The sequence below is a fragment of the Palaemon carinicauda genome, chromosome 13 (genome assembly GCF_036898095.1).
Source record: "Palaemon carinicauda isolate YSFRI2023 chromosome 13, ASM3689809v2, whole genome shotgun sequence".
Lineage (NCBI taxonomy): Eukaryota > Metazoa > Arthropoda > Malacostraca > Decapoda > Palaemonidae > Palaemon > Palaemon carinicauda.
The window spans coordinates 41,238,960-41,260,898 of record NC_090737.1 but is presented as its reverse complement, the minus strand read 5'-3'; the positions used below and the strand labels follow the sequence as shown (position 1 = coordinate 41,260,898).

The following is a 21,939-nucleotide window of genomic DNA, read 5'->3' as shown; positions in this document are numbered from 1 at the left end:
CATTTGGGGGCCACTATTGCAGCTGTCCCTCTGAAGGATCTTAGCTTGTCGAAGACTCTTAGCAGGAGATTGGTTGCTGGAAACAGGTAAATCCGATTCCACTTGTTCCAGTTGAGAGACATGACGTCTATCGCTTCTGCTTGAGGGTCACTGTGAGGGGCTATGTAACAAGGTAGTTTCTTGTTGCCGCTCGTCGCAAAAAGGTCGATCTGCAGTTCCGGAACTTTTTCCGAGATGAAGGAGAATGAGTCTGCATCTAGAGACCCTTCTGTCTCTATCGGCTTTCGCTTGGATAGAGCATTGCGAAACCCTTGAAGGTGAACTGCTGATAAGTGCCATCCTCTCTTCCTTGCCAGGTAGAAGATGGCTAAAATCCCATAATTGATGTGAAGTGATCTCAGGCCTTGTCGATTTAGACATTCTACTATCACTTCGTTGTCCAGGACCAATCTGATGTGGATTGCTCTGCGAGGGGATAGTTTCTTCAACGTTAAGAAGACTGCCATAGCCTCCAAAACGTTATGTGAAAGGTTTTGAACTGGTGCGACCAGTTCCCTTGCACTTTTCTCTCGTGAGAATGGCCTCCACATCCTTCCAAGGAGGCGTTCGTGTGTATCACCACTAATGGTTGTGGTGGTTGTAGGGGAATTGTCCGCGCTAGGCTCTTGGATATTGACCACGGCGTTAATAGCATGCGCAATCGGGTCGGGGTCAACCTTAGTTGATCTCTTCAAGCGTTTGATGCGTATCTTCTCCACACTCCTGACGCATCTTTTAGTTGTGCATTTAGCACTGGGTCTGTCATTGCTGCAAACTGGAAAGAGCCCAATACTCTTTCCTCTTGGCGCCTTAAAATCCTCTTGTATCGGAAAAGTCTCTTGACCTGTCCCACTATCTCTCTCCTCTTCTTGAATGGAATGGAGAGATGGTGTGACTTTAAGTTCCATTGGATTCCTAACCATTGGAACTTTTGAGCTGGAGAAAGGCGAGACTTCTTGCAATTGAACTTGAAGCCCAGGTGTTCCAGGAACTGGATCACCTTTCCAGCTGCTTGCAGACAAGTAGTCTTGGATGCTGCCTGCACCAGCCAATCATCTAGATATGCTACTACTTGAACTCCCTCTGAGCATAGCTGCTGGACGATTGTGTCTACTAGCTTCGTGAATACCCTTGGGGCTATGTTTAGCCTAAAGGGCATCGCTCTGAAGACAAATTTTGTCTTCTGTAGCTTGAATCCTAGGTAGGAGGAGAGGGGGTGACTGACTGGTAGGTGCCAGTAAGCATCTGCCAGGTCTTTTGAGACTGTATACGCCCCTTCTGGTAGAAGGGTCCTTATGTGTTGCAAGGTAAGCATTCGGAACTTGTTGTTCTCGATGAACTTGTTGGGTGGAGACGTCTAGAATGATTTTGAGTTTGTCTGAGTCTTTCTTGGGAACAAAAAACAGCCTTCCCTGGAACTTGATGGACTTCACTTTCTTTATTACCTTCTTTTTCAAGAGTTCTGAAGTATATTCTTCCAACAAGGGCTGGAGTGTTGGAAGACTTTTGGAAAAGGGGGTGAAATTTTGTTCCATCTCCAACCGAGTCCATTCGTGATTAGGCTGTGGGCCCAGGGATCGAAGGTCCAGCGATACCGAAAGTGAAAAAGTCTGCCCCCTACCTGGAGCCCCTCATTGCTTAGGGGTTCCTTAGGACTTGTTTCCTTGACTGCGTCCTCCTCTGCCCCTTGGGGGGGTTTCCGGAAGAACATCTTCTTGGGCCTCTTTCTTTGTAGGGCTGAAAGGTGGTCGACTGCCTCTCAAAGCCTGGGTTAAAATCAGGTTACTAGGCTACCAGCTGTTGAGGGACCATCTGGAAGGTGGTTTGAGGTTGGGCTACCATTTGAGGCAACGTGGCCATGGTCACGGCCGGAAATTGTGCAGGTCTACGTGGTCTTCTCGCCTTATTGTTCTTGGCTGAGGACCTCTGTCTGGCGGCTTTGGCAATGACTTCTTGGACCATTTCCTGTGGGAAAAGGTCTTTGCCCCAGATACATGATGAAATCAGTTTTCTGGGTTCAAGTTTTACCGTTGCTGCGGCGAACACGTGCTCTCTACAGGTCCTCCTTGACCTGACAAAAGCATACAAGTGTTTCACAAGAGTACCCATGTGAGACTTGGCTAAGACCATGTACATGTCTGGGGCGTTATATAGGCCTGCACACATTTCCAAGCAGTTCTGACGAGACAGGGAGGCGGCAAGTCTTTCTTTCGTCTCCTGTTCCCTTCTCAAGAGATGATCTGGCAACTTTGGAAGGTTCTCGTTGAACTGTTGGCCTGCTATCTTCGGATCCAACGTCGAGACGGAGAAGGTTAGACGTACCTCTTTCCACATCTCCTCGCAGGAAGGATAGCTACAGGTAATGGCTTACATTCCACTAGGATTGGGCAGGGTTTGCCTTCTTCGACTGCTTTAATGACACAGTCAAGGGCTTTCTCTGAAAAGGGGAAAGCTCTGGAGGAAGGAGCAATAAAGGTTGGATGCCTCTTGCAGGTTCATCTCACACTCTCACATAACAATCTGGGTAGCCGAAAAGCCGGGCCAGAATTCAAGATCTTCTAGTAGCTTGGCCCCCAACTTCTCAGAGATGAACAGCTTCCCATTCATCATGAGCATGTGCTCCGTATACCTCCAGGGCTTGGTTTCGGAGCAGTGAGGGATGTTTGATACTTCAAAGGGTTTAGTAGAGCCCCTGGAACTTCCAGGGCATTTCCCTTCTTGTACCTCTCCCCTCGTCTGTTTGATGTCCTGTTTCATCTCGTCTTGTTCCTTACGGAACACTTCCAACATCTGCTGGATCGACGATAGGAGCGCCTCGCTCCTGTCAACCTGCGTACTCGGTTTAGGAGTTGGGGCTGAAGAGATCGACGGACTAGGTTGATATGCTGTCACGGTGAACTGGGGGTCATCAGTCACCGTTGAAATGGATCCTTCTTCCTCCGTTGGTGGTTGAACCACATTTGCTTCAAGGCCTTCTTGCAGTAGGTCCTGTTCAGTATCAGTACGCACTTCCGACATCCGCTCTTGGTTGATGTCCATGCCTTCAAGTGCCTTGTGGATGTCCGCATCGATCTTCAGTTGGATGAAAGGAGGTTGGACATGTTCCTGGGGCACTACCGCACTAGGGTGAGCCTTAGGGAACAGAAGGCACCTGAGAGATTCAGTAGGCAGGTAAGGTCCCGGAGAGTTCTTTTGGAACCCTCTTACACACCTACGAAGGGTTTCCCTTGCTGTATCCCTAGCCTCTATGGAGGTAGGGATGGTTTCTCCAAAGCCGTTGGACAGCAAGGTTGAGCAGTTGGAGCAACCCTTCGGGTCCCAGTACCTCAGGGATCCAGATACGATGAAACATGGGGCATGAGACCTGCACATCGTATGCCCACAAAAGTCCTTACTCTTGTGGTTGCAGAACACAACCGCACACGTCACCATTGGCTCCTCCTGTAAAGGAAAAGGATTTGATGAGTATTCAGTTGTTTATATCATCAATATAAATGCATACATTTAATAGTAATACTTACTATCATAATAGTTTAGGATAGCAAACTAGAAAAGAAATAGGAGAGACACATATCTGTGTTTCCTCTCCCAGGCAATCGCTGAGATCTCCGTCAATAGTAATATTTAGATTCCCTATAAGGGAGAATAAAGGGTGGAACGACTAGTACGTACTTAGAGACGGGGTTAATAAATATTTATACTAACTTTTCCACCTGTAGTATATTATTATTGATCAGTGTTTTATGTGGGTCCCAATGATCAAAGGATTCATCTGGGTGTTGAGCGATTACTCAACCTCAACATGGTATGCGGTCCCAACAATAGACTGTGAAAGGATACACAGGGTATATTAGAAAAACTTGTACTACTGTATTGTTGTATACTGTAGTTTTACCGGTACACTACCGGGGTTAGGTTAGTACCTGGCGGCACTAACTGATAGAGAGAGAGAGAAAGTGTGGAACGGAGGGTTTCCTATCATTATGGTTTAGCACAATAACTGGAAGTGTAGGAGGGCTACTGCCACCTACTATCTCCTTGCTAGAATGAGAGTTCTAATGGAAGGGGAGGAATCCATCTGATTCTAACTTTCATCCATCAGCAAATGTTTTGCCGCCGGCTGTGATGCTGGTTACAAAGTTTGTGGATGGCAGACCAAGAGAGGGCTGAAGAATTCTCACAGTATGTTGGGTTTCCCACTGGCACCCGTCAGGGCCGGCTCAGTCTTTTCCCCCGGGGCATTCACTTCCGGTGAAGGAAGGACATAAGAGGGAAAGTGACCGACGCGGCAACCTAACCGCCTCCGGCCGGAACCCGGCCGGCAATGCAGTCAACCCGGCAAGCCGGGATGACTGTCTGGGTACTAGTGAAAGAATACTGTGATGGCTAGGCCGAAACTAAAAGACATAGAGGGGGGGAGGGTCTTATAGTTCACAAGGGAGAGAGGTGGTGGCAGGTATGCCACCTACCTCCGGCTTTGGACTAAGGAACCATGGCTTCCTGTGCCGATGACGAACAAAGATTCCCGTCGGCGACATTGTCGGTTGCAAGACAGAGCACCCTGAATCACCATCTAACCTCAAAGCCGGAGTACTCGGTGGCAAAGAAGAAAGACGGTGTTATTACTATCTAGGTCAAGCCGGAGTTCTACTCGACGGCGATGACGAAAGATAGAGGTTGCCGCCTGTAATGGCAGCGACTCAGGGAGGGAGGAAAGGTTTAGCTTCTTTTTTCTAAAAGAGAATACATATCGAACCTTATCCATAAATTCTAGGGGATGTATGTCCCCATCCGAATTAATAAGGACAGATAGGGCGAGGTTAAACATGGGGAATTACTTTAATAACGTATACATATACGAGTTAGGCTAGCCTAACTCCGATGGGGACCGCGGTCATGGTTGGTACCTGAAAAGTAAAGTCACAATTAAGAAGAGAAATAATTTAATATTGTATGCACTATCTTCACTAATATAATTTGCCTAACTAGCTAAAATTTATAGCTAAATACCGGGAATGTCGCTCTACTGACTAAATAAAATGCAATAATAATGTGCGAGAGCGGCCTTAAAATGGCCGCCTCCAGTTGTGGATACGCTCAACCAAAAACACTTAAATTATAAGAATTTAACTGTGAGAAGGGAGCCTAAAATTATACACAGGAAAGAATAAATACTTAACTTTCCAGAGGATGAAGATGCTGGAGATTGCATGATTAATATTCCAAAATTCGTAACAAACACCGGGAAAAGGTTGGGAGCACTTAGCTTAAATGCTACAGAACAAGGAATGGCGGCCAGTGGTATACGGAGAGGAGATCCACCGGGTACCTAGATAACGGCTCCCCTTTCGTTCGCCATTCTTCCCCCTCAAGGAGTTAAATCTATTCGGGGTCAAGATTGCTATGTGTCGTACCTAAAAAATACGTCCCCTGATATTATGCGACATCCTTAAAGTTATATTATGGATGAATCGCGCCAGGAGTTAGAATTCTGGAAACCTTCGGTTTATTTCTTTAGAAGTATCACTGTAACAAATATCCCTTAGAAAGGCTACCTAAAGGAACCTTCCATCAGGACGACATGGCCGAGCCCAAAAATACTCTTTTAGAGAAAAGAGGATAAACCCTTCCTCCCTCCCTGAGCCGCCGCCATTACAGGCTGCAACCATTATCTTTCGTCATCGCTGTTGAGTAGAACTCCGGCTTGACCTAGATAGTAATAACACCATCTTTCTTCTTTGCCGCCGAGTACTCCGGCTTTGAGGTTAGATGGTGATTCAGGGTGCTCTGTCTTGCAGCCGATAATGTCGCCGACAGGAGAATTTTTGTTCCTCTGCCGCCCACGACGTCATCGGCACAGGAAGCCATGCTTCCTTAGTCCACGATCGAAGGTAGACAGGATACATGCCGCCACCTCTCTCCCCTGTGAACTATAAGACCCTTCCCACCCCCTCTATGTCCTTTAGTGTCGGCCTAGCCGTCACAACATTCTTTCACCGATACTCAGACAGACATCCCGGCTTGCCAGGTTGACTGCATTGATGGCCGGGTCCCTACCGGCGGCTGTTAGGTAGCCGCCTCGGTCACCTTCCCCCTTATGTCCTTCCTTCACCGGAAGTGAATGAACCAGGGGGAAAGGCTGAGTCGGCCCTGACGGCTGCCGGTGGGAACCCAACATACTGTGAGAATTCTTCAGCCCTCTCTTGGTCTGCCATCCACAAACCTTGCAGCCGGCAGTACAGCCGGCAGCAGACTTTTGTGGATGGATGGAAGCTAGAATCAGATGGATTCCTCTCCTTCCATTAGAACTCTCATTCAAACAAGGAGACAGTAGGCGGCAGGATAGTCCTCCTACACTTCCAGTTATTGTGCTAAACCATAATAATAGGAAACCCTCCTTTCCATTCTTTCTCTCCCTCTATCAGTTAGTGCCGTCAGGTACTAACCTAACACCGGTAGTATACCGGTAAAACTACAGTATACAAAAATACAATAGTACAACTGTGTATCCTTTCACAGTCTATTGTTGGGACTGCACACCATGTTGATGTTGAGTAATCCCTCAACACCCAGATGAATCCTTTGATCATCGGGACCCATATAAAACACCGATCAATATTTATATACTACAAGTGGAAAAGTTATTATAAATATTAACTAACCATGTCTCTAAGTACTAGAGTCGCTCCACCCTGTATTCTCCCGTATAGGGAATCTAAATATTACTATTGACGGAGGTCTCAGCGATTGCCTGGGAGAGGAAACCCAGATATGTGTCTTTCCTATTTCCTTTCTAGTTTACTATCCTAAGCTATTAATTACAATAGTAAGTATTACTATGAAATATATGCATTTATATCAATTATATAAACAACTGATTACTCATCAAATCCTTTTCCTTTACAGGAGGCGCCAATGGTGACTTGTGCAGTTGTGTTCTGCAACCACAAGAGTAAGGATTTTTGTGGGCATACGATGTGCAGGTCTCATGCCCCTTGCTGCATCGTATCTGGATCCCTGAGGTACTGGGACCAGAAGGGTTGCTTCAACTGCTCGACCTTGCTGTCCAATGGCTTTGGAGAAACCATCCCTGTCTCCATTGACGCTAGGGATACAGCAAGGGAAATCCTTCGTAGGTGGGTTCATAAAGAACTCTCCGGGACCTTACCTGCTCAACAAATCTCTCAGGTGCCTTCTGTTCCCTAAGGCTCACCCTAGTGCGGTAATGCCCCAGGAACAGGTCCAGCCTCCCTTCATCCAACTGAAGATCGAGGCGGACATCCAAAAGGCACTCGAAGGCAAGGACATCCACCAAGAACGGATGTCAGAAGTGTCCACCAACACTGAACAGGACCTACTGCAAGAAGGCCCTGAAGAAAACGTGGTTAACCACCAACGGAGGAAGAAGGATCCATTTCAACGGTGACTGAGGACCCCCAGTTCACCGTGACAGCATATCAACCTATGCCGTCGACCTCTTCAGCCCCAAATCCCCAACCCACTACACAGGTCAACAGGAGCGAGGCGCTCCTATCGTCGATCCAGCAGATGTTGAAAGTGTTCTAGAAGGAACAGGAGGAAATGAAACAGGACATCCAACAAACGAAGAGAGAGGTACAAAAAGGAATTGCCCCGGAACTTCCAGGGGCTCTACTAAACCCCTTAAAGTATCAATCCTCCCTCAGGGCTCTGAAACCAAGCCTTGGAGGTATAGGGAGCACATGCCCATGATGAATGGGAAGCTATTCGTCTCAGAGACGTTGGGGGCCAAGTCACTTGAAGATCTTGAATTCTGGCCCGGCTTTTCAGCTACCCAGATTGTTACGTGAGACTGCGAGATGAAGCTGCATCCCGTAAGGAGACGGTACCAAAGGAAGTCATTGTCTTCGAATATGACAAGGCACAGGCCATCCTTACCAAGACCCTGAAAGGAGCCGGATACACCAACTCCAAAGTCTCAGAACTGAGCAAGAAGCATCCAACCTTCATTGCTCCTTCCTCCAGAGCTTTACCCTTATCGGAGAAAGCACTCGACTGTGTCGTTAAAGCAGTCGAAGAGGGCAAACCCTGCCCAATCCTACAGGAATGTAAGCCATTCTCTCTAGCTGTGCCTACCTGCGAGGAGAAGTGGAAAGATGTAAATCTAACCTTCTATGTCTCGAAGTTGGATCCAGAGATAGCAGGCCAACAGTTCAACGAGAACCTACCAAAGCTGCCAGATCATCTTTTGAGATAAGAACAGGAGACGAAAGAAAGACTTGCCGCCTCCCTGTTTCATCAGAACTGTTTGGAGATGTGTGCAGGCCTACAAAACGCCCCAGAGATGTACATCGTCTTAGCTAAGTCTTACATGGGTACCCTTGTGAAAGACTTATATGCTTTCATCAGGTCAAGGAGGACCTGTAGAGGGCACGTGTTCGCCACAGCAACAGTGTAACACGAGCCCAGAAAACTGATTTCATCGTGCATCTGGGGCAAGGACCTTTTCCCACAGGAAGTGGTCCAAGAAGTCATCGCCAAAGCAGCCACAGAGAATAGGAACCTTCTCCAAAAGTGGGGCATGTCTTCAAAGAGGAAGTCTTCCTCAGACGGTGGTCCCCAGCCTAAGAACAAGAAGGCAAGAAGACCACGTAGACCTGCACAATTTCCGGCCGTGACCGTGGCCACAGTGCCTCAAATGGTAGCCCAGCCTCAAACCACCTTCCAGATGGTCCCTCAATAACTGGTAGCCCAGTCACCAGCGTTTAACCCAGGCTTTGAGAGGCACTCAACCACCGTTCGGCCTTACAAAGGTGAAGGCCCAAGAAGAGGTTCCTCCACAAACCATCCAAGGGGCAGAGGAGGACGCTGTCACGGAAACAAGTCCTTAGGAACCCTTAAGCAATGAGGGGTTCCAGGTAGGGGGCAGACTCTTTTACTTTTGGTATCGCTAAACCTTCGATCCCTGGGCCCACAGCCTAATCACGAATGGACTTGGGTAGAGATGAAACAAAATTCCCCTTTTCCAAAATTCTTCCAACATTCCACCCCCTTGTTGGAAGAATATACCTCAGAACTCTTGAAAAAGAAAGTAATAAAGAAAGTGAAGTCCATCAAATTCCAGGGAAGGCTGTTTTGTGTTCCCAAGAAAGACTCAGACAAACTCAGAGTCATTCTAGACTTGTCTCCACTCAACAAGTTCATCGAGAACAACAAGTTCTGAATGCTTACCTTGCAACACATAAGGACCCTTCTACCCAAAAGGGCGTACACAGTCTCAATAGACCTGGCAGACGCATACTGGCACCTACCAATCAGTCACCCCCTCTCCTCCTACCTAGGATTCAAGCTACAGAAGACAAAATTTGTCTTCAGAGCGATGCCCTTTGGACTAAACATAGCCACAAGGATATTCTCGAAGCTAGCAGATACAATCCTCCAGCAGCTACGCTCCGAGGGAGTTCAAGTAGTAGCATATCTAGACGATTGGCTGGTGTAGGCAGCATCCAAGACTACTTGTCTGCAAGCGGCTGGAAAGGTGATCCAGTTCCTGGAACACCTTGGCTTCAAGATCAATCGCATGAAGTCTCGCCTTTCTCCAGCTCAGAAGTTCCAATGGTTAGGAATCCAATGGAACTTAAAGTCACACCACCTCTCCATTCCATTCAAGAAGAGGAGAGAGACAGCGGGAGCTGTCAAGAGACTAATCCAATACAAGAGGATTTCAAGATGCCAACAGGATACAGTATTGGGCTCTCTCCAGTTTGCAGCAGTGACAGACCCAGTGCTAAAAGCACAGCTAAAGGATGAATCAGGAGTCTGGAGAAGATAAACATCAAACGCTCGAAGAGATCAACTAAGGTTGATCCCGACCCGATTGCGCACGCTATTAAGGCCGTGGTTAACAGCCAAGAGCCTAGCGCGGACAATTCCCCTGCAACCACCACAACCATTAGTGGTGATACACACGGACACCTCCCTGGAAGGATGGGGAGGCCATTCTCATGAGAGAAAAGTGCAAGGGAATTGGTCGCACCAGTTCAAAACCTTTCACATCAACATTTGGGAGGCCAAGGCAGTCTTTCTAATGTTGAAGAAACTTCAAATACATGAGATTGGTCCTGGACAAGGAAGTGATAGTAAAATGTCTAAATCGACAAGGCTCCAGATCACCTCACATCAATCATGTGATGTTAGCCATCTTCTACCCGGCAAGGAAAAGAGGATGGCACTTATCAGCACTTCACCTTCAAGGGTTCCCCAATGTGACGGCGGACGCTCTATCCAGGTGAAAGCTGATAGAGACAGAATGGTCCCCAGACGCAGACTCATTCTCCTTCTTCTCGGAAAAAGTCCCGGAACTGCAGATTGACCTCTTCGCGACGAGCGACAACAAGAAACTACCTCGTTACTTAGCCCCTTACATGGACCCTCAAGCAGAAGCGATAGACGCCATGTCTCTCGATTGGTACAGATGGAAATGGATTTACCTATTTCCACCAACCAATCTCCTGCTAAAAGGCCTCGACAAGCTAAGAACCTTCAGAGGGACAGCTGCAGTAGTGGCCCCCAAATGGCCCAAAAGCAAATGGTTCCCTCTAGCTCTGGAATTGAAACTGAAGCTGTTTCCTCTGCCGAACCCAGATTTATCCCAGCTGGTTCAGAAGTCGACTGTTTACGCTTCATCCTCGAGAACCAACAACCTACATCTCATGATTTTTTCGCCCTAGCAGCAAACAAAAGGTTTGAGATCTCGAAGGACAAAGTCGACTTCATTGAAGAGTACAAGTCAAGTTCAACTCGGAGACAATACGAATCATCTTGGAAGAAATAGGTGTCCTATGTGAAAACAAGGAAACCAACAGAAATATCGATAGATTTCTGCCTCTTTCTTCATCTACTTACATGAACAAGGCCTGGCTTCCACTATGATAACCGCATGTAAGTTGGCTCTGACTAGACCTCTTCTGTACACCTTTGAGGTGGACCTCACAAGTGAAATCTTCAATAAGATACCAAAAGTATATACAAGACTCAAGCCGGCAACCCCTCCAAAGCCCGTCACATGGTCGTTGGACAAAGTCTTGCACTATGCTTCGAACCTGAACAATGAGGATTGTACTCTAAGGGATCTAACACAGAAAGTCATCTTTCTGTTCGCAATAGCCTCAGGGGTTAGAGTTAGTGAAATAATGGCCTTATCCAGAAACAAAGGCCATATTCAGTTTCTAGACACAGGAGAACTGAACCTTTTTCCTGATCCTGCCTTTCTTGCCAAGAACGAGCTACCCACCAAGAGGTAGGGTCCTTGGAGAATCTGCCCACTGAAGGAAGATGTCTCTCTATGCCCAGTAGAGTGTTTTAAGGTCCATCTTCGAAGAACTTCAGACTTCAAGGGGGGACAGCTCTTCAGAGGCGAAACATCAGGATCAAATCTATCCCTAAGACAACTGAGAGCGAAGCTTACCTACTTTATTCGCAGAGCTGATCCTGACAGCACACCCGCAGGTCACGATCCAAGAAAAGTTGCTTCTTCCTTGAATTTATTTCAACACATGGACTTTGAGAGGCTCCGCTCATATACGGGTTGGAAATCATACAGTGTCTTCTATAAACATTATGTGAAGTAAGTACATGAAATAAAACACTTTGTGGTTGCGGCGGGTAGTGTCATGAACAGTGGACTGTTTTGGGACTCAACAGTGCATCGGTGAATAGGTATTAATACCTTCTAGTGCAAATCATTACGGTGATTAATAGACTGTTCTATACAGGTGCAGAATCTAACCAATAACACCAGTGCTGTGTGAACAATTGTACACAGTGTTGACGCATATCTAACATCTGAGTGAAACTAGACAGATTTGGTTTCACATTCACATTGAGTGGCATTAATCTAATAATGAATTCATATATGTATATTCTTCCCTCACAGGTCAGAAATATATATAACCATGATGTTTACCAATGCAAGGTCAGATTCCTACTTTGTTACATCTACATTTCATAATTAATTTTAAAAAATAAAATATAAAAAATGTAGCTGCGTCTTATTTTATCCTCAGTTGGTAAAAATAAAGCAACCGAGAGTTTTATTCTATTCCTATAAATAGAAGCTTGAATCAGTACAGATGTCCAAAGCATGAAAAGGTAATCTCTAGAAAGTTTCCTTTTTGTTCTTACGGATATACAAACTTTGAATCCTTATAGTCGAAGCCGCCACTTTCCCTGGAGGGGGCACGAAGCCCTAAGCCAGTTCCAAGCTTAGTGGATATGACAGATAACAATAATGTCATACTCAGGTCTATCAGACCAGATAAGGAACCCATTCAAAGTAAAGGCACTTACACAAATCCACAGATATAGTACTTTCAAGTTAATTCTCTAGTTAGTTTCCATCAGGACGACATGGCCGAGCTCAAAAAACGGATTTTGAGCAAAGCGAAAAATCTATTTTTGGTGAGATAGCCATGTCGTCCTGATGGACCCACCCTTCTTTCTTGATGACCCCACCCGAAACTACTCTATCTGTGGCTATTCCTGCTTAAATACAAGAAGGTAATGGCGGCCGGTAGTAGTGCGGATAGGAGGTCCACCAGGTACCTAGACAACGGCTCCCCTTTCGTTCGCCACTCTTCCCCCTCAAAGAGTTAAATCTATTAGGGGTGAAAATTGCTATGTGTCGTATCTAAAAATACGTCCCCTGATATTATGCGATATCCTTAAAATTATATTATGGATAAATCCTGCCGGGAGTTAGAATTCTGGAAATCTTTGTTTAATTCTCTGGGAGTATCACTGTAGCAAATATCCCTTAGAAAGCTACCTAAAGGAACCTCCCATCAGGACGACATGGCTATCTCACCCAAAAATAGATTTTTCGCTTTGCTCAAAACCTGTTATACTGGCTTACCGGCTGGTCTACTTAAAATATTAAAATGTCACCCATTATATGATAGATACTATTGTCTTTCTTACACTCCTGCATTTGAATACTGTACTGAAAATATTAATTCTCTTCATTACCATTTTGAGAAGATACTATCATGATTAATGAAACACTGCATAAGTATTCATTAATAAAATAATCTTTGCAGAAAAACCTAGTAAGAGTAAAAAATCTGTAGTTACTGACTTATCGACTAAAGCAATCAGGTTAATATATAATATCAATAAAAGAAAGAGAAAGTTTCTACCTGAATCCCACAAGGGATATCTTTTGGCATGATGGCACGGACTTCCTGACATATACGTGTCATGCATGCCACTGTTTCTGGTCCAAGTGATGATCCTTCAAGGTAAGGTAAATCAAACATGTTTTCAACTAAAACACCATCCTAAAAGTAAATAAAAACATGCATTACTAATGCATTCATTAGGTTCAAAGAGTAGAAACACTGTTATGAATAAAGTACTGTCCATTTTGCTGAACATTTGAAACTCCAATCCTTTAAACAAATTCAGGAAAGTATCTCAGATGTTTGGTTTTAGATCCTGCTCCTAGGCTTTACTAACAATAAGTAACACCCATTTAAAAACTACAAGATAAAAACTTCCAGTAAAACGTAAAAATATGCTTAGTCTGCTAGGTGATATGTTGACAAGTCCTTATCTAGCATGAACCTCACATATAAATCCCTAAGCTTTTTCAAGGTTTAATCAAATAAGACATGAATGAAATCAAAACTTTTTCCAGTGCTGAACTTACTTTCCTGGCATTAGGACAGAAATATGGTAAATGAGGAGAGAAGCATATGGGTTCATACCAAAACAGACCTTCCTTAATGTAATGTACAGTACTGTATACATATGATAATCTAAAAAATAATAGCAGACAGTAGCAGGTGTGCAGTGGGGTTAAAAGTAGACAATGGTGAAAAAATACTGAGGAATGAAATTATGAAACAGATTAAGCTTGAAATGAATAATGAAACAGTAGCATGATAAGTTATATATTCATATCTGATTGGAAAAGGAAAGTACTGTTCTATATACAACATACAGTATACAGAAGCAGCTGTGTGGTACTGAAATTCCACTTCCATGACTAGTATAAATTTCATCATGTTGTCTGTTTAGTGGACAAGCTTCTCAATTTAGTCATGTTCGTTATCTAGAACATTTTATATGCAATGCTTCACAAATAATTTTTGTTTTCATGAGTAAAAATAACCATATAAAAATACCACAAATGAATTTCCAGCTACAGTACTGTGATATTTCTGTTGCATTCTCTATGGATTTATGAGAACTGATTATCATTACAGCTTGTATAGTATTAACTGTTGGTGAACAAGTTAAAAACTATAAATTCCAGGTATATGTATTTTGAAGAATCTATGGAGTGGTGAATTTAAATTTTAGCTTTCCAGGGATCCTAGGTATACTTTCCACATGATAAATCCTAATACCATTGATATCTGTCAGGAAATGGGTTTTCTACCAACATTCGTGCTAGTGAAAATCATAATCCCCTGAACGCAAACCTGACCTTCACTATAAGAGCCCTTCCGTCAGACATGGTGAAAAAAAATAACGTACCACACCAGATTTTCTGTATATCTCGGCTTCTTTTCCTGCCATCTCAATAAGTTCTTCTATCCCATGACGAGAAAGTGGAGTACCTGCAAAGAGAAGATTAGAAATAGAAGCAAAAATCTAAACCACTTTTATCTGAGTAGCAAAATGTTTGTTTGAAAAACAACAACATAAGGAAAAAAATGAAATTACTGTTATTGAAGAAGGATGACAAATTTAAAGTAATTTGTATTTTTCCTAACAATACAAACCTTGATCTCTCTCTTAGGGAATATACTTTTGGCAAAGCTGGAAGACTAGCCATAAGACTTTTAGCGAGGTGTAACTACCCCACCGCTACCGCTAACTAGCGGGGGATACGGGGTAGTACCAGCCACCTTTTTTCACACACACATACCTGTGTTCTATCGTTACTTTTGCTTACAGGCAGGACTTACCAGAGGATAGGTGATGGCAAGCCAAATTTGTATAAAGAGCTTAAGATTTGTATTGTTAGGAAAATACAAATTACTTCAAATATGTCAATTGTTCTGACACGTAATACAAACCCTTTCGCCCTACATTAAGGAAGACTCACCCCTAAGGTGGGTGGAAGTCCTAACCAACTGGCTAGCTTTAGACCTAGGGTTTTCCCCCCTTCGTGCTACGCATGTATAAGGGGGAAAACCCTGACACCTCGCTAAAACATACGCAAAATAGCACACTTTAGTGGCCTGAGCAATCTATCTGATTGTGTGATACTAGTAGTGTTACTAGTCTAGGTAAGAATTCTCAGAAATGTAGGAATCTTTGAACTAACCATAGACATTACCCAATCCCACCTCGGCATGGGGTATGGGGACACAACAAGTATATATTTCTATACCAAGTTACACAAGGGAAATGGATTTACCTACAGACAGAGGAGGCCAGCTAGCAGAATACTGTAGGTGCTCTTCCCAAGATAGGGGAAGACGAAAGAAAGAAAGAGTCAGTCATTTTTTTCATTCATCCCAGACTTAATCTTGGGTAACCTTTGCCCTCCACCATCTCACCTCGGCATGGGGTATGGGGACACAACAAGTATATATTTCTATACCAAGTTACACAAGGGAAATGGATTTACCTACAGACAGAGGAGGCCAGCTAGCAGAATACTGTAGGTGCTCTTCCCAAGATAGGGGAAGAAGAAAGAAAGAGAGAGTCAGTCATTTTTTTTCATTCATCTCAGGCTTAATCTTGGGTAACCTTTGCCCTCCACCATCTGCTTGAGGTGTTGAAACGATTTGTTGTGTACTCACCACAGGGCCAATGGAGAACGTCTCCATGTTCCTGTGGGTCACGTCTTGCAGGTAAAGGGCGGTGAAGGTCGTTTGACGCTTCCAAACTCCCGCTTGTAGGACCTCCATCGTCTGAGGATAAGGATCAGGATTCAATGCCCTGTCTGTGACATTATTATTATTATTATTATTATTATTATTATTATTATTATTATTACTAGCCAAGCTACAACCCCAGTTGGAAAAGCAAGATGCTATAAGCCCAATGGCTTCAACAGGGAAAATAGCCCACTGAGGAAAGGAAACAAGGAAATAAATAAATGATATAAGGAATGAAAAATTAAAATAAAATATTTTTAAAAACATTAACAACATTAAAACAGATAATTCATATATAACTATAAAAAGACTTATGTCAGCCTGCTCAACATAAAAACATTTGCTGCAACTTTGAACTTTTGAAGTTCTACTGATTCAACTATCCAATTAGGAAGATCATTCCACAACATGGTCACAGCTGTAATAAAACTTCAAGAATACTGTGTAGTATTGAGCCTCATTATGGAGAAGGCCTAACTATTAGAATTAACTGCATACCTAGTATTACGAACCGGATTGAACTGTCCAGGAAGATCTGAATGTAACAGATGGTCAGAATTATGAAAAATCTTATGCAACATGCATAATGAACTAATTGAACGATGGTGCTAAAGATTAATATCTAGATCAGGAATAATAAATTTAATAGAATCAGCAGCTGAAGACTAGACAGGAGAACAATACACGAGACAAGGTAGAATGAAAGAATTAAAACACTTCTTCAAAGACTTTTTCAATAAGAAAATCTTTTATGCAATTGAAGAAGTCACAAACTTAATATGTTTCTCAAAAGTAAATTTGCTGTCAAGAATTACACCTAGAATTTTAAAAGAGTCATACAAAGTTAAAGAAACATTATCAATGCTGAGATCCGGATGTTGAGGAGCCACTGTCCTTGATCTACTTACAATCATACTTTGAGTTTTGTTGGGATTCAATTTCAAACCCCATAATTTGCACCATGCACTAATTTTAGCTAGATCTCTGTTAAGGGATTCAGCAACCCCAGATCTACATTCAGGAGATGGAACTGATGCAAAGAGAGTAGGATCATCTGCATATGCAACAAGCTTGTTTTCTGTGCCAAACCACATGTCATGTGAATATAAGATGAAAAGTAATGGGCCAAGAACACTACCCTGTGTAACACCAGATATCACATTCCTATACTCACTATGGTGACCATCAACAATAACTCTTTGAGATATATTACTTAAAAATTCAATAATAATGCTAAGAAATTACCCACCCACTCCCAACTGTTTGAGTTTGAAAACATGGGCCTCATGATTAACACGGTCAAAGGCAGCACTAAAATCACGGCCAATCATACAAACTTCCAGACCATAATCAAGGGATTTCTGTACAGCATTGGTGATTGTAAGAAGGGCATCACATGCTTCAAGGCCTTTATGAAAACCAAATTGCAAACTAAGGAACAGATGATTACCTTCAGCAAACCTATTATGACGTTTTCCCAAAAGACGTTCAAATACTTTGGATAATATGGGAGTTATAGAAATTGGGCGGTAACCAGTTGGACAAGCTACCACAAACACATTTACATAGTAGAGTAACGTTACCAATTCTCCAACAAGTGCTAAAAAACTCTTCTTCTTGCTAATTACGCAAAAGAACAGATAAATTTAGACCTAAGAAATCTGTAGTTTTTATAAAAAACAAAGGAAAAATACCATTTGAGGATACTATTCTCGGCCTTCCCCAAGCTGACAAAGAGTGCTGCCACTAGGAAGAAAGCTTCTGCAGTTCTCTTGAGGTAGCACCTCAAGCTCCTCCCTGGACCAAGTAGCAGTTGATCTGGATCATTGGTTACACTACGAAGACTCCTAATCTAGAAGGGCTCAAACATGGGATTTGTTGCTGCAGGATTTTTAGGTCTGGAGATAAACTCAAGAACGAAGTTGAGTATTACTTATCCCCAACCCAGGAATGTGAGACATTGATGTCGTAAGAAAGGGCGTGTTGTTCATTAACTCTTCCGGCCAAGTTTAGAGCGAGCAGGAAGGTCGTAGGTCGTCTCGAGTGTCAGGTGAAGAACTGTTGTCTGAAACAGCGGCTCCAAGGGTGATCCTTTCTGAGATTGCAATAAGCTACGTGCCAAATAAGCAGTCTAACCTACAAGTGAGGACAGGTATGCTGGAGATGCGGTATGTGGATAGACAACTCCCACGAAGAGGAAATACCTCTCCCGTCAAAGGCTAGGCTCAAAACTGAGCGGTAGCCTTTGACTGTCAAGACAGAGATGAGACTCTCCCCCAAAGAGTCAAAGGGACTACTCTATCACTGGTGTGTAGAGGTGTCGAGAGGGGTGATACCCTTCCACTACCTGCACCACAGAAGGCTGCCTGCTTAGCCTGGTAGACTTTGGTTTATGATTCCATGGGGTAACCGGACATTTCTTCGCAACAGGTTGCACAAAAAAGACCCTCCTCTTCCCGCATGGTTATCTTCGAAGATCATAACGTGGAGAGAGGTCCCTTGGCACCTCTAAGGACAGATGTAAAAGGTTCGGAAACCATTCTGTCCAGTGCCACCTTGGAGCTAAGATCATCGACCGGCCTGGATGCCCTTCTTTGTTGAGCGATTTTCTTACTAGGTCAACCAGAGGGGAGGGGAAAATACATCGATATCTATGCTACCACCTGTTACTGGAAGAGACCCTTGCCGAGTGTTTTGGGAGAAGGTACGGTTGAGCAGTACCTCGGAAGCTTGTCGATTAGAGATGTGGCAGACAGGTCTACTGTCAGTGAAACCCACAAAGTCGGGACTATGCTGGGTACTTGAAGATCCACAGACCGCTCAGGGCCAACTATCTGAAACAATGCTCAGATTGTCCGCCAGAACATCTCCCTTGTCTGGGTAGAGCAGGATTGCAAGGACATTGATTAGTCTTCTTCCACCTTAGCATTTCCCCAACTAGTTGCCATAGGTGCTGTGAAGAAGAACTTCCCTGATTGTTTGAATATAAGCCACTCTTGTGGTGTCGTCATTCATCAACATCATAGTGTCCTGAAGGGAACTGTTGGAATGAAGGAACTGTTGGAGGGCCGGAAAACTACCCTCATTCAGGAGGTTCATGTGGCAATGATGTTAGGAATGGGACCAAAGTCTGGAGGCCATGTGATGCCACATGTGTGGGCTCCCCCTTTCTTGGTGCTTCTTAGAAGAGCATTGAATCGGGGGAGGGGGCGAAGGTGGAAGATCTAACCACTCTGAGGAGGTTGGGATCTGACGCTCCCCCGTTAGTCACCCAGCACTCCCAGTAGGACAGGTGTCCTTGTCAGATGGAGTAACTGATGATATGGCAATGAATCTAGTAGATAAAAGGGACTACTGTCTTCTTAAGTGCAGAAACAGAGGTGCGATCAAGTCGAAAAACTGCATCTACAACAGGTATTTTTGGGCTCAAGCCATGTCATCCTGATGGAAGGTTCCCTTAGGCAGCTTTCTAAGGGATATTTAGCTACAGTGATAGTCCCAGAGAATTGACCACAGGTCTCCAGAATTCTAACTCCTGGCGCAAGTATCCTTAAAAAATTTATTAAGGATATCGCATAATATCAGGGGACGTATTTCTTAACACGACACAGGGCAATGTTCACCCCGAGTTTTTGCTCGGGGGGGGGGGGGGAGGAGTGGCGAAACTGAAGGGGAGCCGTCATCAAGGTTACCTGGTGGATCCCCTTCCCATACTACTACAAGGCCCAATATGGCTACCCATTTCTTTGTTAGTAGTGAATTACGCACGGTGTATCTCCCGCTTGCTCTCGGTGTTTTTGTTGCTAATACTAGGATTTATCATGCATTCTCCAGCACCTTCAGCCTCTGGAAAGTTGAGTATTTAATCTTTCCTATGTATAACTTTTAGCTCCCTTCTCACAGTTAAATTAGCATAATTTAGATGTGTTGATCGGAGCTTAGCCGGTAACCGGAGGCGCCATTTTGGACGCTGTCGTTCGCCATATATGCCTTATTTAGTCAGTAGAACGACGTTCCCGGTATTTAGCTTTAATGAATTATAGCTATTTAGGCAAAATTATACTAGTGAAGATAAGATCATGCACGTATATTTCCTCTTCCTTCAATGTATCGATCGTATACGTTAGAGTCTCGGTGATATAGCGTAGCCAAGATCTCGTCCCACGCTAGGCTAGCCTAGCCTATGAGCTTAAGTATACTTTCCTACATGGAGAATAGGAATCTTCTCCAAAAGTGGGGCTTTTCTTTAAAGAGAAAATATTCTCCTGATGCTGGTCCCCAACCTAAGAGGAAGACAAAGAAGCCAAGACTACCTTCTCAGCCTGTACAGCAACATCCCACGGTTACCATGACCACGATGCCCCAAGTGGTTGCTCAACCACAAACCACCTTCAAAGTGGTGCCTCAACAGCTGGTAGCCCAGTCACCAACCTTCAACCCAGGTTTTGAGAGGCACACCATTACCTTTCGCCCGAAAGGATGATGTTCTAGACGGGGCTCCTCAAGAAACCCCTCACGAGGCAGGGGAGGACGTGGTCAGGATGGCAAACCCTCAGGACCATCCAAGCAATGAGATGCTCCTGGTAGGAGGGAGACTCCTCCACTTTCAGGATCGTTGGACCTTCGATCTCTGGGCCCAGAGCCTAATCAAGAATGGACTAGGATGGAAATGGAACAGATCTCCACCTTCATTTCCTGTTCTTCCAGCACTCCACCCCCTTACTGGAAGAATATACCTTAGAACTCTTCAACAAAAAGGTTATAAGGAAAGCGAAGTCCATCAAATTCCAGGGAAGGCTGTTCTGTGTTCCCAAGAAAGACTCGGACAAACTCAGAGTCATTCTAGACTTGTCGCCACTCAACAAGTTCATTAAGAACAACAAGTTCAGGATGCTAACCCTTTAACACATGAGGACCCTATTACCGAAAGGGGCGTACACAGTCTCAATAGACCTGGCAGATGCTTACTGGCACCTTCCAGTCAGTCGCCCCCTCTCCTCCTACCTAGGATTCAAGTTACATTAGACAAAGTATGTCTTCAGAGCCATGCCCTTCAGACTATACATAGCCCCAAGGATCTTCACGAAACTTGCGGATGCAGTCGTACAACAACTACGCCTAGAAGGTGTTCAGGTAGCCGCATACCTGGACGACTGGCTGGTGTGGGCAGCATCCAAGACTGCTTGTCTGCAGGCATCCAAGAAAGTGATCCAGTTCCTGGAACATCTAGGATTCAAGATCAACCATAAGAAGTCTCACCTCTCTCCAGCTTAGGAGTTTCAATGGCTGGGAATCCATTGGAACTTGCTGTCACACCGTCTCTCCATTCCACCAAAGAAGAGAGAGATTGCGGGTTATGTCAAGAGACTACTGAAATCCAACAGGATCTCAAGATGCCAACAGGAAAGAGTACTGGGCTCTCTCCAGTTTGCAGCAGTAACAGAGCCAGTGCTAAAAGCACAGCTGAAAGATGCGTCAGGAGTCTGGAGAAGATACGCATCAAACGCTCGAAGAGATCTACAGAGACCAGTACCGACCTTACTACGATCGCTTCTCAAGCTGTGGTCGAAGGTCAAGAGCCTAGCAAGGACTGTTCCTTTACAACCACCTCCCCCATCGGTGACCATCCACACGGATGCCTCGACGGAAGGCTGGGAAGGTTACTCCCACCAAAGGAAAGCTCAAGGGACCTGGTCATCCCTGTTCAAGACCTTTCACATCAACATTCTGGAGGCCATGGCAGTCCTCATGACGTTGAAGAAGCTATCCCCTCACAGATCAGCCCACATCAGGCTGGTCTTGGACAGCGAAGTGATAGTGAGATGTCTGAACCGACAAGGCTCGAGATCGCCCTACATCAATCACGTAATGCTGGGCATCTTTCGTTTAGCAAGAAAGAAGAGATGGCACTTATCAGCAGTTCACCCACAAGGGTTCCGCAATGTGACGGCGGACGCTCTATCCAGGCTAAAGCCGATAGAGTCAGAATGGTCCCTAGACGCAGACTCATTCTCCTTCATCTTGG

General features: G+C 44.5%; 1 protein-coding gene across 2 annotated transcripts in view; it reads right to left on the bottom strand.

The window, feature by feature from the left end:
* Nucleotides 1–21,939, bottom strand: part of LOC137652297 (uncharacterized protein F13E9.13, mitochondrial) — a 187,439-nt gene that overhangs the window by 73,887 nt on the left and 91,613 nt on the right. For both annotated transcript variants that reach the window (XM_068385609.1, XM_068385610.1), the window contains exons 3-4: nucleotides 14,560–14,642; nucleotides 13,215–13,355 (exon numbers count right to left, since the gene is read on the bottom strand). In XM_068385609.1, coding sequence (XP_068241710.1) covers nucleotides 13,215–13,355; nucleotides 14,560–14,642 — 224 coding nt within the window. The remainder of the gene's footprint in view (nucleotides 1–13,214; nucleotides 13,356–14,559; nucleotides 14,643–21,939) is intronic.